General features: G+C 39.3%; 1 protein-coding gene across 4 annotated transcripts in view; it reads left to right on the top strand.

The window, feature by feature from the left end:
* The first annotated feature begins 407 nt into the window (after window positions 1-407).
* apba1 (amyloid beta (A4) precursor protein-binding, family A, member 1) overlaps window positions 408-17893 on the top strand; it is a 92695-nt gene continuing 75209 nt past the window's right edge. Inside the window, exon 1 of one of the 4 annotated variants that reach the window (XM_004910773.4) lies at window positions 408-701. In XM_004910773.4, coding sequence (XP_004910830.1) covers window positions 517-701 — 185 coding nt within the window. In that variant the 5' untranslated portion in view covers window positions 408-516. Of the gene's footprint in view, window positions 760-17893 lie in introns of all 4 variants that reach the window. The other 3 variants (XM_002935588.5, XM_004910774.4, XM_004910775.3) reach the window with 3 other exon arrangements.

Below are 17893 nucleotides of genomic sequence, written 5' to 3'. Positions count from 1 at the left end.
TCTTGCCTAATATTCAGCAACACAAGAAGCCCCAGTGCATACTGGATAATGTAGTTTACTGTAAGATGTGCAAGTTGAGGAATAGTAAAATATCTGCATGCATTGGGCACACAAAACAGGGCATATTAGTCATTTTATGCATATTATAAGCTGTCATTTCACTAAGAGAATGTGTTCCTATACCGTTTATTTTTTAGATTTTTTTTTCCTTGAACATATTGCCCTATTTTTTGGTTACTTTTGGCCTGGAACAGCTTTTAGCTCATTTTGGGCTAGTTTTGTGATAAACTTGGACTGGTTATCAACATTAGCCTTGGAAATCTGACTGCTGCACACACTACTGCATTGTTGTTGCTTCGCCTAACGCTGTCTGTGAGTAGAGCTGGGAGTGCCAGAGTCAGCCTGTGTGTGCTACTGATGTCACCGGGAGGGAGGCGGAGCTTTCAGCGTACAGGCAGGGCTGCTGGTGGCTGCAGAGGGAGAAGAAAAGGAGGAGGAGGAAGATGGTGGAATTAGATGAGATACCTCCAGGACTCAAGCCTCTCTCCCAGTGCTGCTCCACGTCTGCCTACTAAGCTCACCTCCCCCCACCACCACCACACACACAAGCAGGCAGCCTCTGTGCTGGACCCTACTGTGCAGGCACTGGGATATCCACTGAGGGTGACAAGTCTGGAGAGCTGTGGCCAGAGGGCTTTCGGGTAAGTCCGGATCCCTGGGTTCCCGGGCACTTTCCTGCCATATTGATGCAGTTCTCAGGTGAGCGGACGAGGGGCTGGATGAAGGTTGGAATGGCACAGATGGCCTAGGCAGGGAAGGTGCAGGGCTGGCTGCTGTGGGTATCTAGGCTGGGATGCAGACTGTGGGTGGGATGCAGCATCTGCTGTTTATTCATGCAAATAGCTAACCCCTTCCCTCCTGCTGCACTTTGCTTTGCACCCTGCAATGATTTGTCTCCTAAGCTCTAGGAAGCTCCAAACCCCAGCTCTGAAATAGTCTTTAGGGATCGAGGCTAGGAACGGTAGGGAATCTTGATCTTTGCAGAGATTAAGTGCAAATAAAGGGGTAGGAGCAGTTATTTATATGTGGAATATCCAACCTGTTCCCTTTTACCTGTAAGGTGAATTGAAGTGGTGCAACCAATGGGGGCCCCTTTCTGGGAAGGGCCCTGAAAGCCAATATTTTGCACTGTCAAGTATTTCACTTTGAACCCTAAATAATTCCCTTTGAACAGGGCCCCAGAGGAAAAAGTGGGACTTTTGATGGCAATCTGACTACATCTTCTGTTGGAAATACTGTGTGGTTTAATCCAGCTATTTTCCAAGAGAGGGTTCTTTTAATGATAGAACTGCTTGCAAGCTGATTGGGTGTCTGTACTGTCAGTTACTTGGTGAGTGACACAGAAATTCTCCAGTTTAGAACTTTCTGCTCAGAATGTAATAAGAAATGTTCATGACAGTTAAATGAGCTTGTCAGGGTAAGGTGTTCTAGACATTGTTAGGAATGGGTGTATTTGTTCTGCACATTAGTCCTGCTTTCAGTGCTGCAAGGTAGTGGACTTAAAACCTGGAAGGGAGGGGTAGATAATAAATGAGCACATGGCGGGGGGGGGGGGGGGTTGCTTATTGTTTGTATATGACTAACCTGTGCCTCTCATCAAGAGAAGGGGGGCAAGTCCAATTATTTTTGTATGTAAAGTGTTAACATTTTCTCTTAACTGTACAATGAGGACCTAAGTTGCATGCTTATATCTCTAAGCTGAAGGAGAATATGATCTTGTGTGTTAATAATATAGAGCAGATATCTTCATTTTTCTATTAGGGGGAAGAGCAAATTCATTTGTCATTCCTCAGAAAGCATTAACAGGGAAGCTTTTAAGCGTCTCTCAGTGTGTACAGTTATGTCAGATGGGCTGTCATTTTGACAGATGCACATGTTCCCAAAGCAGCAGACCCTGAAACATGCACTACTATGTGGAATGGGTGTTATTACTTTATCTGCATTGTCTTCCTCACATTCATCAGTATAAAGAGGGGGGTGTGTCATGCCTGGGGAATGAGACATGGACCCGTGCTCCATAGAGTTGTTGGTATTGTGTCTGTTCGTTTTGTTAGTAGATGACTTGGCCCATTTATATTAAAAGGCATTATTTGCTTGCAGTTTTGTTGCAAAGATTAAAAAGGTTAGCCATTCTTTGTGCCATGTTACGAAAAGCACCAGCTTGTTCAAATATTCCTTACATTAATGTTACAGAGATTGTGAGTTATGTTCTGATTTGTGTCTCTTAAAGGGGATCTTCCCCAGAACTATTTCATTTGCATGTCATTTGCAAATGTAACTGCTATTGCTACCTACCTCTGATAGGTGAAAAAAGATGCCCTTTAACATGCCCCTAAATAGCGCTATTGTCTACACGTGCCACTTAATATTTGTTATTTTGTATATGTATTTTTATTTATTGCAGTTTCTCTGCCTCTTTGCATTGCTAATGTATTGTACAGAATGTAAAGAACTGTGTATACAATAGTGCATATGTAGGGACATGTTAAAGGGCATCTTGTTTTACCTATCAAAGGTAGGTTAATAAAACCCACAATGAGCTCATAATGTGGGCAGCCACATTGGGGCACACGCATGCTCATAATAAACAAGTTCTCTAGCGTGCTCATTATGCACATGCTATGACATATGATTGGGGGAGGAATCGGCCTATCCCACGTGACATGCAGGTGCATAATGCCAAACTGGGGAATGTATGTTTTCTATATATAGTAGGATTTTTGAAAATATAACAGTTCAGTGCATAAAGGTCACTTATAATTTGGGGGTAATTTTCACGGTAAAAGTCTTTGAAAAAAAAGGGAGACTTACTGCTTAACAAAACTGCAACAATTCCAAATTTTAAAAATCCTCCAATGGCAATGGCAGATGTCCCCACTTACAACTGGCAGATCTTTCTTTGCTTCAAATTTTTAGAGGTTTTCGGATTTTTTACGCTGGCTTTTGTGCGACAATCTGAAAAATTTGGGGTTATCGTGCATTAAGTTGAGAAAGTTGCAGTTTTTGCAACTTTTCCGCAACATGCCGGCCAATGCAGGGCAGTTTACATGCCATGCCTCGAACAGGTGCAGGCCTTTGAGCATATAGCTGCATTTGCCTCATGAATACAGCGCTGTATTCATGAGGAGCAGGCTGGGGTAGATGCTTTGGCTTTTCCTCACCTTAGGGAGTGCTGGCAAGTGCAGTGGTGCAAAGGAGCCCTGTACTTACCAATGGCAAGGGTTGTTGCTGTCTTGGGCAGTGGTTTTTCAGAATTTTTTTTTTAAGGTTAACACCCACCTTTGAGGTCCAACATTTGTTAAGCCCTCCTTGGCTCATACTAAAGTTACTTTGGGCTTTAATTTGGGCTTTCAGGAAAACAAAAAGGCATTATCTCTATTTGCTTCAGGCTTGGACCCTAGTCACTTCTCAGATCCCCCTTAGAGAGGCCAGGCCCACAATTTTGGAACCACTGGTCTAGGGCAAATACATCAGTAGATAAATATGGTAGCTCCTAGTCTTAAAGCACTCTTATTGTGCTCACAATAAGCTATGGGCTTATAAATAGTAGAATACATTCTCTAGATGGAAGCTTCATTTTAATTTGCAGTGTCGTGGGGGTAGGTTGATGCGATCATTGATAGTCATTCATCATGCTGACAGAATCTCTGTAGCTAGAATGGTACGCATCACTCTATGCGCTGCGCTGTTCTGCTATATATTCTGTCTGTGTGCATAACAAGGCTGCTGTTGAAGCCTGACACAAATGTTTTTGGTTGATGACAAAATAAGCTGCTGCAAGTACTGATTTTTAATTGGTAGCACAAGAAACCACAGAAGCCAGGCATTATGGTAACATATTTTATTTTGTCCCAGTCTATAGAGTTTATCTCTTGGAAATTATATATAAACAGCTAATTTGTCTCCTGATGGCTGTGAATTAAATTGCTGTCACTGGTATTGCGTCTTATACCCTGTTGCCGAATGAATGCAGAACTTCATAGCTGTGCTGGTATAAGCTGATTGATTTGTTTGCTCCCTTATAAGTCCTATCACATTTTATTATGTTCCTGGGCAGCACTGTCATGTTTTATTTAATGTGTAGGTTTTCATTTTTCTTCTATTAAAAGTGGGGAAACGTCATAATATACATATATCGTTTAAACCATTTACTCCACCAGAATATAGTCCTAATAATGTTAATATTAAAAGGATAAGGCTATGAATTATTAGAGCTAGTGTTTTCAGAGTTTCATTATATAGTAATTTGGGTCCAATGCTACTTACAACATTAAATTGGGTTGAATGTTTTCCTCTTGGTTTGTTACATTCATGTACTATAATAGCAACACAAGGCTTTGATTCTTGTGCCCCTTATCATTATTTTGTTGCCTGTTTTAGATTCAGGGCAATGTAGAAGTGCAAGCATACAATTTTGATTTCTAATGCACACTGTTATGGTGTTTTTTTTTATTATAATTGAAAGCAGTTTTTCCAAATACCCAATAGGGAATGTGATGCATACAAATTAGCTATTGCTATTCACCCAAGCAGAGCTGTGGAGTTGGAGTCAAAAGCAATTTAGGGTACCACGAATCTGAGTGTGCAAAAATGTTCCGACTCCTGATAAATTAAAATTGTAATGAAAAAAAAACCACAATATGTTACTATGTCCTAATTTGCAAATAGTCATAATAAAGTACACCTCTGCTGTAAGAATAAAGCCCACTGTGTAGTTGTTCACTAGTATGAAGACCAGTTGAGCTATTATAATATTATTGGTTTCATCTTTTGTTTAAACTTTAGGTTTAACAAATGTTTGTAGTTTCTTTAATAAATAAAATAAAAAGCCACAATGACATAGGCTTAAGGTGCCCATACACGTTGCAAGATCGCCAAGCGAGCGGATCTTCACCTGATATCCCCACCTACGGGTGGGCGATATCGGGGAGCGTGTAGGCTAATTCAATTCAGTCGAATTATATTGGCGGCAATGGGGCAGTCGGTTCGGGGACCGCATCAACGAGCCGATGGGCAGGTTAGAAAATCTAGTCGGATCGGGGAGCACATTGACTCGTTGATGCGGTCAACGATCCGACTAGATTTTCTATCCTGCCCGATCGAGATCTGGCCGATTAGGTGCCGAATCAGTCTAAGGGACTTTTAGTTATAGTTTTAGACCCAAACTTGAACAGTATCCTCATTCATGTTGGCAGTGATATGCTTGGATGGCCAATGGCGTAGTGTGTCAGCTTCCTAACCAGTCGCTCTTTGGTTTGTTCCCAAAAGCAGACATTATCTTCATATAGCTTTGACAGTGAGACAGTGAGAAAATGCCTTGTATGTTGTATTATTTCAATCAACATGGAAAGTGTTATAAACTGAGGAGTCGGAGCCAAAAGTACCATAAAATGAAGAGTTGTGACTTACACTTGTGAGCTGTCTAGGGTCTTGTCAGTACAGGTATGGGAAACCCGTTATCCGGAAAGGCCATCTCCCATAGACACCATTATAAGCAAATAATTCTAATTTTTAAAAATGATTTCCTTTTTCTCTGTAATAATAAAACAGTACCTTGTACTTGATCCCAGCTAAGATATAATTAATTCTTACTGGAGGCAAAACAAGCCTATTGGGTTTATTCAATATTTAAATGATTTTTAGCAGACTTACGTTATGGAGATCCAAATTACAGAAAGATCCCTTATCTGGAAAAGCCCAGGTTCCGAGCATTCTGGATAACAGGTCCCATACCTGTACTGAAGACTGCTCTTGCCTCACCCCCAAGTTTACAGACACCCTCTATTGTTAATTATTTAAATGAGCTTCACACACTGATTTCTTAGAACAGCCTTTCTATCCTCCTTTTTCTGTCTGGCCCTAGCAACGATAATGTGTACTAGTACTGCTACTTAGTGGTATTGCAGGGCACACATGCAAGCTTTAATTAAAAATCTAGAAAACTTTGAATTCAAACTTTTTGCTGCCCTCTTATGCCAGTACATTACTTTGTAACCTTCTAGCATCATCCTGTAATTAAAAAGATAGGAGTAGCACACTTTAAAGGACAGTGAACGGTTAATATAAATTAAAAGTAAGTCTAAAGGCATTCTTTTTAAGTACTTACTGCATATCTAAATTCCCAGATCCCTGCTTGCTTCTCTGTGATATGGTGCTGGCAGCCTACAGCAGTGTGAAGACTACAGTGACATCACTGAAATCTCTCTTCCCTTCCTGTAGGTGCCAGCGGCAGCCTTCCTATTCTCTGAGCATGTGTGTAACTTGATCCTGTCTCCTGTTCTGAGCTACACATGCCCACCAGCCAATCAGAAGCGGATCTGGCAGAGGGGAGGGGGGGAGGGAATGAAACACATGTGCAGTATGAAGCAAGGAGGGAAAGGAAGGGAGAATACCTTTTTAGAGATGGCTGCCTGTTCTAGAAAATGTGAAGTAAGTGTGACTGAGTAAATATTTGATTAGGTGAGCCAAAAGTACTGGTGTTTTTACTAAACAATAGGAGGACTATTGGGCAGTATGCTTTTTAAATTTTGACTTGCATTATCCTTTAACAGTGCTCACTGTAAGGATTCAGCTGTATACACTACACTAGTGATGTATGGGTTGACAGATTTTTGAATTGTACCAATGCTAACTCACCCTCATCCAGCCTGAGCCCTATGTGATGATTTATATACTTTTGCCAACCCGCTTATCTCTGACATCACTGAAGGGGGTGGACATTAGTTGTTTTTTCTTTCAGTGAAAATTTCAGCCATCAATGTACCATGTTTCCAGTGCATGGTACATAGGCTCTTGAGAAAGAGTTTGGCTCCACTTCAGTCCCTGCTATTAACCATGGTGACTTAAACAGTATCTGTCTGTCTGTTTGATTCCATACAGGACTGTCTGGTGTATGGCTGCTTTTATGTAGCAAACATATAATGCTGCAAAAGGGTACTAATCAGAAAATATTTACACAGTGCCCTACACAAACGAGATCTATGCTTTGCCCTTTTGCAAAGACCCTGTTTTGTGTGACATTGAAAGCCTTTTGTTATTGTGCCACAGTATAATGTACCATGGTATTACCCTAAAATTGCTTTCCTTACCAGAGTTGTGGGCTAATAAAGACTGCACTCCAGTTGCGGGAAACAATAGTCTTTTTTTTAAAAAGCATAGCCCCCCAAAGTGCTAGGCTGCCCGCACCAGGAGGGAGCTCCCGGTTCGGGCAGCCATGTTGTGGCATTTGTATGTGCATAATGAGCCAGTGCCACAACTTACTCATTACGTGCATGTGTGTGACGTAGGTAAGAAAGTTGCATCCATCGCTCCTACATCACATGTATGTGGGGAGCCTCGCTCATTATTCACATGCGTGCTAGATAACATAACGGCTCGCACAGGGAGCTCTCACTTGGGCGGGCGGTCTAGTGCCTTTTCTCCTTTTGTTCCAGCTTGAATGGCTGGCCCTATGGCTTATTTTCATAAACTATAGTAGTCTTTCTGAAGCAAACACAACTTTTATCAGAGCAGGGTAACAGTACATTTTATTTTAATTACTTGAAATTATGTTTTTGTGTTACTGTTCCTTTAACATTGGTTTGCCAGACAATTTTTCTCTTTAAATGAATAGTTGGTTTAAAGGTATTATTTAGAATTGCTTGCTTTTCACTGGAAAATTTGGTTGTATTGGCTTTACAACTGATTGTATGGGAAATATGGTTTTTGTTTGTCCTGAGCACTCATGTGTATGGGATGTTCTTCCTGCAGTTTATAAGTTCCACCAAGGGGACAAATAATGTGGTGGGCTGCCAGCTAGGGAAATGCTTGTGGCAATGCAGCCTTTCCCGTACAGTTAGCGATACACCTGGGCTGCTGACTATAGAGAAAATCATCCTTTAGTAGTGATGCCTGAGGACAGCTTTGAGAAAAACCATCAGTTGGTTCCACCAATTCTTAATGAGCATTTTGCTCAAGCATCTGCAGCCATGTGTAGCTTTTTGTTAGTTTTAGACAAAAGTGCAAATATTTCCAGTTTGTTATATGATGTATTTTTGTTCACATTTACACTCTCATAACCCTTATGCTTTTTTCAAGTGAACCTGCTCTTGATAAATATGTATATATTTACACATACTTGCAACAAAGCACCAACTTGCCAATCACCTATTTCACCACTTGGTGCCTGTAATCCCACACCCTTTATTTGTCAATCTCCCTTAACACATGCATATGGAATTGTTTGTTGGCTCCTTTTTCGTAATTTTAAAATATGTGCTACAGGTTGTTATTTCTTTTTGTGCATGGGATCTCTGGTTCAGCCACGATTTGTCCATTGCCAGTAGTTTTGCCACTGCATGCAGAAAAATAATTTTCTTCTTACATTTGAATATGTTTGTGTCTTTTATTGTAGAAGATGGTCTTGCAAGTTACTCGACAATTCATAATCATGCATTGAATAAGATATATCATAGAATCTATAGTACTGATAAGTCAGCAATGTTGTATTTCGATCGTTTACCTAGGGCAAAACAATCAAATTGCAATGACTGGTATAGGAAACATCTGAGTGAGGACCATATCAATGAGCCAATGCCGTGCCTGATATGACGGAAAAATTAAACCCACCCTATCGACACCAGGCAGAAAACCTGCCAAATCGGTCTAAAGCTTAAATATGCCCGTGTATGATCACTCTAAAGGTGGCCATACACGAGCCGATTTCACATGATTTCACGATTTTCACTGATTTCACATGACATGCGCAGAGAACATTCGTTCAACGATAGATGTCTGCCACTCACACCAACTGGCAGATTTTATTGCTGAACGACCAAAATTTTTAAACCCATCCGATGAATTTTTTGCCCGATGTCGGGCCCGACAATCGTTCGCACATTATCAACTATATGATAAGTTAACAATATTATCGGATCATTCTGGAAAGTGAAAAATCGCCTTGTGTATGGCCATCTTCAGTCTGTTAGTGCTATCTTTCAATAGACTGCAATACTGACTATATTTGTACCCTAGCCTATGGAAGTACATCTATAGGATCCATTATCTGAAAAACCCGTCACTAATTACGGAAACACCATCTCCCATAGACTCGATTTATAAGCAATTCTAATTTTTAAAAGGTATTTTCCTTTTCTCTATAAAAATAAAAGAGTAGCTTGTACTTGATTTTAACTAAGCTGCATGGATCCATATAGGTGGCAAAACTAAGGTCTGGTGATCCATATTACAGAAACTTCACTTATCTGGTAAACCCCAGATCCCAAGCATTCTGGATAATAGATCCTATACCTGTGTGTCTCTGCTTCCAGCCCAGCATGGGCAAGGGAAACAGTACTTGTTCCTGTAGCTCTGTCTCCTGATCCTGGCTGAAGGTAACACTGAGCTGCTTGGGGGCTTGGGGACACTTCAAAAAACTGAACAACAGATGGGAAAAGGTATGTACTGTAAAATTATGAACTTATAAATTAAATTTGCGATTATAAATGTAATCGAATATTTATTGTATAGATTATGTGAAAGGCATATTACCGTATATACTCGAGTATAGGCCGATCCGAATACAAGCCGAGGTACCTAATTTTACCTAAGAAAACTGGAAAAACTTATTAACTCAAGTATAAGCCTAGGGTGGGAAATGCAGCAGCTACTGCTAAGTTTCAATAATCACAAAAAAAACAGTAAATTACATAAATTGAGGCATCAGTGGGGTATTTGTTTTTAAATATTTATTTAAAAGAAAAACCATAAACTAGCTCTGTAAGTGGAGAAGAGGATCAACAAAAACAATATGAGTACTACCCCATGCTCATTGCGCATTGGCAAACTGGTAGCAGACCCAGTCCCGGAGGACACATAAGGGGGAATAAGTATTGCGTGGGCCAGGGCACTGGAGGGTCTGGTTGCAGGTGGCCTAATTTGCACACAAAGGACAGAGGGTGCTAGTCTGGAGGGACCCATGGCACCCGACTCGAGTATAAGCCGAGGGTGACCTTTTTCAGCACATTTTTGGTGCTGAAAAACTAGGCTTATACTCGAGTATATACAGTAATAGTCACTTAAACAACACAAGCTGTTTGGGCAGCAAATAATAAAATAACTAACAATTTACAAGTTTATCACAAAGTAAACAAATGGCACTTGCCAGCAGGTCACTTAACAATTGGCTGAATATTACTTTCACCTGTCTGTCATTTCCATCAGGAAAACAAGGCTAAGTCCCCAGCTAATTATTTTTCCTGAGGGCCTGCATTTGAAGATTTGTCATGCTCTACTTAGAGTACTGCAATTTAGTTGAATAATAAATAAAACAATATTTGGAATTGATATAAGATTTTTTCTTTAAATTTTTTTTTAGCCACACTTATCCAACAGCATAAGAAATGCTTTTGAGACAGCTGAAAAGAACCCTAAATTGCTGTCTGGCCTTTCCCATGCAAATCATTTGAAGATGGCAGAGAGTAGGGTAAAAGTGCATTATATTAAAATGCATATGAAATTTTTTTGTGGCACTGACTGACCCTTTAAAAGTTCAATAAGTTGATTATAATTATTCAGAATCAGAGTGTGACTTTGCTGCTATTAAGTTTATTAGCTTAAATGAACCCTTGTGCTTGTGGCATACTGGTAAATGGATGTTATCATTAATATAAAAAGGTTGTGTTTTTGCTTGAAAACAATGAATATAAAGAGAGCAGCTTTTAATTCTGAAAAAGTATAGCTACATTTCTGCTTGTAGGCATGGAATCTTTTATCTGAAAACCTATTATCCTGAAAGCTCTGAATTATGGGAAGGCCATCTCCCATAGACTCCATTTTAATCAAATAGCTCAGTTTTTAACAAATTATTTTCTTTTTCTCTGTAATAATAAAACAGTACATAGTACTTGATCCCAACTAAAATATAATTAATCCTTACTTGCAACAAAACACTCCTATAAGTTTTTTAATGTTTAAATTATTTTTTGGTAGACTTAAGGTATGGAGATCCAAAAATCCCATGTGACAAGGACCAAGTGGAGCCAAGGGGAACGGCCTTCACTTGGCGGTTTCTTCTTAAGCTTCTTGTGTGAATCGAATATTTGAGCCAGACAATAGGACTAACTGAATTTTGCCCTGCACTTTATATGTTTTTAGTGTAAGAAGGTTCTATTACGTTGTGTAACTGGACTTACATCACTCCAAACAACGTCATAAAACCTAAGATGCTCTTATTTGCCAAGACGGGGAGTTACATTTTCAAAGTTTTATGCTTTCATAACCTTTCTTAACCTTCTTAAAAGCAATTCATTCCTCAAAAGCATGACACTTCATCAGGTTTATTTTTTTTTAAATAGCTTCTCTATTTGCATATATTTTAGTACATTTATGTCTATAAAATGGAAATGTTAACATTACTGTCAAAAAGAGAGCGCCTTTGGCATTCAGAAGCGATTGTCAGTTTTCAAGGTGAATTAGTCCCAGCTGGCAGGTCGGTAAAAATGGAGAACTCTCAAGATCATTATAAGTGAGAACATTTAAACAAACTCAAGCTGGGTGGTGAGTCAGATAACGTTATATAAATAATTTTACGTGTTATGTGTTGTTATCAAACAATTACTCCGTAATATCTGACATTAGTTTACTTTAGAGCAGTGCTGTCCAACTGGCGGCCCGCGACCCCCTCTGTGTGGCCCCCCACCTGTCTGGCTGCTTTGTTGGCTTACCTTTGTGTAAGGTTTAAATGGTATCAGTACTGGCCCCCTCAGATTCAGGCTGTAATCAGGCTGTATTGTTTAAAAATGTAATCCCCTGTGTTATTCACACCTTTTAATCCCTGCATTGTTCTACCCCTGCAGTGTTCACACCTCAGGCTCAGGCTGTAATCACCCCCCATTGTTCACCTGTTCACACCTCAGGAGAAACCCAAAAATAAACCCTGCACACTATAAAAAGAACATATACTGAGGTGGTACTGCAATTAAAACATTTTTTAATATATAGTTATTGTGCAGACTGTAGGAGCAGTGCCAGCATTGCATCACTGTAGGCTGCCTGTGTGTGCCATACTCTGCTTGCCCTATGCTGCCTGTATGTGCCATACACACAGGCAGCATAGGACAGGCAGAGTATGGCACACACAGGCAGGGTAGGGAAGGCAGAGTATGGCATACACAGGCAGGGTAGGGAAGGCAGAGTATGGCACACACAGGCAGGGTAGGGAAGGCAGAGTATGGCATACACAGGCAGGGTAGGGAAGGCAGAGTATGGCACACACAGGCAGGGTAGGGAAGGCAGAGTATGGCACACACAGGCAGGGTAGGGCAGGCAGAGTATGGCACACATAGGCAGGGTAGGGAAGGCAGAGTATGGCACACACAGGCAGGGTAGGGAAGGCAGAGTATGGCAGGTTTTTGCTGTACTACCACCATTAATATGGCTATGGTCATGCGTGGTTTCAAGTGGGTGTGGTTTTAAAAAGGGGAGTGGTCAAAACTAGTTTCCATTATCGGCCCTCCACCACGGAGGCCGGAAAAATTCCGGCCCTCGGTACCACAGAAGTTGGACAGCACTGCTTTAGAGCATAGGGTTGCCACCCGTCTGGTTTTCGAAAAGGGCTGTTCGTGCCAAAACTGGCTGCCCGGTTTTCCTAATCTGTTTGCTCTTTTGAAAAATGGATTTAAATTCAGGATTCTGCTGTAGGAGCACTATTAACTGATGCATTTTCCCACAACAGAATCCCTTTAAAGAAGAAGGAAAGGCTAAGTCACTTGGGGGTGCCAAAATGTTAGGCACCCCCAAGTGACTTAGATCGCTTACCTTCTACCCCGGGCTGGTGCCCCTGTATGGAGAAAACAGCACCAGCCCGGGGTAACAGCGAGCGCTTCCTCCTCCCTCTCTCACTGCTCGCGCATGCGCAGTAGAATGAAAAGCCGAACTTTAACAGAGAAGTCGGCTTTTTTACTCTACTGCGCATGCGCCGGACTCGGAGTCTAGGGGAAAGGAAGGCTGAAGGAGGAAGCGAATCACCCCAGGTGCCCCGGGCTGGTGCGGTTTTCTCCTAATAGGGGCACCAGCCCGGGGTACGAGGTAAGCGATTCAAGTCACTTGGGGGTGCTTAACATTTTAGCACCCCCAAGTGACTTAGCCTTTCCTTCCCCTTTAAGTAGACCAAAAACACAGTTCCAAATCACCCAAAATTGTCATCATTGACTTGTATGTGAATCTCTTTCAAAGGCTTTTCCATTTGTCAGGTGAAACATGCTTTATCTGTTGTACAGGTATAGGATCCCTTATCTGTAAACCCGTTATCCAGAAAGTTCCGAATTACGGAAAACCCATCTCCCATAGACTCCATTATAAGCAAATAATTCTAATTTTTAAAAATTATTTCCTTTTTCTTTGTAATAATAAAACAGAACCTTATACTTAATCTCAACTAAGATATAATTAATCCTTATTGGAGGCAAAACAATCCTATTGGGTTTAAATGATTTTTTAGTAGACTTAAAGGAACAGTAACACTAAAAAATGAAAGAGCTTTAAAGTAATAAATATATAATGCACTGTTGCCCTGCACTGATAAAACTGGTGTGTTTGCTACAGTAACACTACTATAATTTATATAATAAGCTGCTGTGTAGCCACGGGGGCAGCCATTCAAGCTGGAAAAAAAGGAGAAAAGGCACAGGTTACATAGCAGATAACAGATAAGCTCTGTAGAACACAATAGTGTTTTATCTGTTATCTGCTATGTGCCTGTGTCTTTTCTCCTTTGAATGGCTGCCCCCATGGCTACATAGCAGCTTATTTATATAAATTATAGTAGACTTTCTGAAGTAAAAACACAACTTTTACCAGTGCAGGGCAGCAGCACATTATATTTTAGTTACTTTTATACACTTTAATTTTTTGGTGTTACTGTTCCTTTAAGGTATGGAGATTCAAATTACAGAAAGATATCCCCTTATCCGGAAAGCCCCGGGTCCCAAGCATTCATGATAACGGGTCCTTTACCTGTACCATGTGCAACAGAGCCATGTTGACACTCCTATAGCCACTCAAGAACTTGAATCATTGGACTCCTCTGCCAATGCCAAATTCTAGGCATCTGGGAATAGGTGTTTTCTTAGATTCCATAAATTCATGTTTGCTAGTTTACTAGACTAGTGCTGCAAGTTCTTAGAACATAGCTAAGACATTTAGTGCATAGAAATAATGAAAATAGTTGTCACTTTTATTTCCCTTGCCTGACATCAAGTTATAAAGAGGAAAAATGGCTTCTGTGTAGAATTGTCGTTTTGCTAGATTTAATCAAGGTCCTGTCATCTACATCTCCCTGCAGCAGTCTAGCAGTTGAGATATTTGTTTTTGATGCAGTTGTTGCTGGATACTTCAGCATGTGCCCTGAATTCAGAATATTGCTGAAGGTCCATAACCCCACAAACTTAAATTAAAAGGCCGGGTTCTGCCACTAAGGCTGGAATATGTGTGTTTATCTGCTTTTCTATGGCACATTTATTCAGAATACTTGTAAATCTAATGAGAATTAACCAGCCTATATCTTTATCATAAACTGCAAGACAGCATATCATCGCTATTTAGTGTATGCCATCATTTCCTCTTAATTGTATTGTTAATAGTGGTGTATTGAGAATATACACACTGCTTGCTTGTGAAGTTCTAACTGCGATGCTTACAGTACATAAAAAAATACATGCCACTCTTACACCAGAATTCAGTGAATTTTAATAGTGGAAACTTTTAGTATGCATTTATTTTACTGTTTATGCCACTGACTAATCAGTGCCAGGTTATTCAGTGTCTGAATACAAAGTCAGGCTTTGCAGTGCTGTTTATATATCTGTATTGCTCATTCCTAGCATTCATTGCTTGAACCCTTTTATGAAATAGCTGCTTAACGCATGCAGATACATTATATATTAAGTTCACTCTTATTGCATTTAATTTACAGTCATAGAGTTTTCAGATAAGCAGATAAAAGAGCTATCTACAAAATAATATAATTCAGGCAAACGGAACATATAAAATCATTTGTTATATTCATAGGATCTATTATTTCAAAACCTGTTATCCAGAAAGTTCTGGAAAATTATCTTTGCTCCCATCTTAAACAAACAGTGTTTCATATTTTGCTGCTTTGCTTTCTTTGTAATGATGAAACAGCTCCTTGTACATAATGGATAGAATAAATCCATGATGACCCTTTTAGGGTTTCTTAACATTTAAGAAGCCATAAGGCATAGTTGTCAATATTATTATAAAAAAAAAAACACGTCCTAAGCATTCAGGATAATGAATCTGAAATATGTACTTTGAAACCTATGTTTGTCTCAATATAAAATGCTCTTGAAACCTCCCAAACTTACTGCCACCACTAATGAATAGAGTGCTGCCAGACACAGGCAGCAGTGTATTCATGGGAGTGGCTGCTGGTCTCTGTACTCAGAAATGAAGTGCAGTGACCTGTGGGGACAGAGGAAGGCAGTGTGAAAAGCAGTAGCCAATAACACTGTTTTTGCTCTTTGTTCACTGACGCCCCTTAAGTAAATGACCCCTATTATTATAATGGCAAATAAGCCAATTGCAAGCTGAATAATACATATTAAAGAACTGTCACTGCAAAAGATTTTCACACTGTTAGAACAAAATAGCAAGTACTGTAAATTATAAATCAGATATTTAAGTATGAGAAAAATTTAAAATTTATAAAAGTGAATAATGATGTGTGCCCTTTGGTATAACTTGTAAGTATTAAGCCTAAGGTTTAAGCATTACTGCCAACTAGTAAATGGCATTTATTATATCCAGACTTCTTATTGCCTAAGGTAACGTCTGATTAAAAAAAAAAAACACGCCAAAGGTCAAAAGAAGCAATTTCCAGAAAGCTGTTTTTTAGGAATATTTTGCATTCTGTAATTTTAACTTGTACACATATTATTGGTTAATGTTGTTATGGCCTCTGCCTGCAAGGTATTCGTCTTAAATAATCAATTCTTGAATTTTACAGTTTGCAGCACATAAGGCTGAATGTGTTGAGGCATTTTTATTAACCAGCAAATTGCTGCTGCTAATATGCTTTGCCCAACTTCTCCCTTATTCGAGTTGTTTATCGACCAACAAATTTCCCTGAGGTGAATGCAAGGTGAATTTAAGATGTCATAAAGGCCATAGGAATGACAAGTCTTCCTGTAGGAAACTGAAGTGCAAATGAGACAAACATACAAAATGTCCCTTCCTTTTAAATAAAGGTATGGGACCTGTTATTCAGAATGCTCAGGACCTGTGGTTTTCCAGATAAGGGGGTCTTTCTGTAATTTGGATCTTCATACTTTAAGTCTATATAAAATCATGTAAACATTTATTAAACCCAAGAGGATTGCCACCAATAAGGATTAATTATATCTTAGTTGGGATCAAGGACAAAGTACTGTGTTATTACAGAGAAAAGGAAATCATTTTATAAATTTAAATTATTTGATTAAATTGGAGTCCAGGGGAGATGGCCATCCCGTAATTCCAGACTTTCTGGATTACAGACCCCATACCTCAGGCAGTGGTGTTTTTCAAACTGCAGAGTTCTGTCACTTTATATCGGTGTACTTCATGAGATTTGAGGTGCCATACTGGTGAACTTTTATAGACCGAACGGAAATTTTACTAGATTGTAGTGTACTTTACATTGACTGTATAAAATATAAATGCTCAGCAGCAGGGTTAATATTTTTTATGTATTTAATGGAGTTTACAACCCAAAATGAAATTCCACGACATTCTAACATTTTTTATTTAACCTTGTATATATTATGTAAATTAAAAACTGAAAGTCAAAACTTGATAGGATGCAGATAGAAAAGCTTTTTTTTAGCCTACAGATGCTTGCTAGGTTGCTCTGTGGAGTGTTCATGAAAGTGAAAGAAGAGAAGAAATTATTCTACTCCAATAATTCCTTTTTTAACAAGTTGCATTCTTGTTTCCCACCAGCTTTCACTTAGTAGCAAAAAGATGATCTGTGCTTACAGTCCTGTGGTTTATATGTAACAAATACACAGTCAACTTGAGCTCTTTGGTATTACAAAATGTTTGTTTAGCACTACTGTTTTGGATTCTATTTTGTTTTGTTGGGTGCAATGAGGAAGGATGAAAGTTAAAAATTGAGTTGTGCTAATTCAGTGTTATAATACTAATGTATGTATGGTTATTCCAAAGTGATATTTTACATAGTGTCACTGAAGACTTTTAAATTATATTCCTATGTGCAATTGCAAAAGTGAAACATCTCAGGATAAAACAACTTTCTATTGGTGTTGATAGTTACTCCCATCTGTACCACCAACTGCATGCAGGTTTGTGCCTACACCACACATGAGGATCATATATAAAATGATGAGGCACGCACAAACAGGCACACAGTTATTTGGAATGCTTTATGTTTATTGAATCCAGTTTAACTATGTTGTTCTATGAACATTATAAAAAAATAATTTAAATATAATAAATTCCTAAACCACTCATCAAACATTTTGCATTAGGAACATCCTCACTTTAACAGTGATTTGTGAAATTTTGAATAAGACTTGTATTATTCTGTTTTATACCTGAATATGTAATGTGTACTGTGCCTGGGTGGGGAAGGAAATAAGAAAACCAATTAGTAACTTTTTAGCTATCTCTAAAATATACCCATCTTTCTGACAAACCTTTGCAAGTCTGCTGAAAATGTAATCATTAGATTATATTGCTGTTTTTTAATCTACCTTCCCTCCTTACTTTGAGCAGCCTGTGATTGGCATGGAATTCATGCTATGTATGCATAATACCAGAAGGAATAATCATA

This window comes from Xenopus tropicalis, chromosome 1 (genome assembly GCF_000004195.4).
Source record: "Xenopus tropicalis strain Nigerian chromosome 1, UCB_Xtro_10.0, whole genome shotgun sequence".
NCBI classification, from domain to species: domain Eukaryota; kingdom Metazoa; phylum Chordata; class Amphibia; order Anura; family Pipidae; genus Xenopus; species Xenopus tropicalis.
Note: the sequence above shows the minus strand (reverse complement) of the source record. Positions and strands in the feature narration are given on the sequence as shown.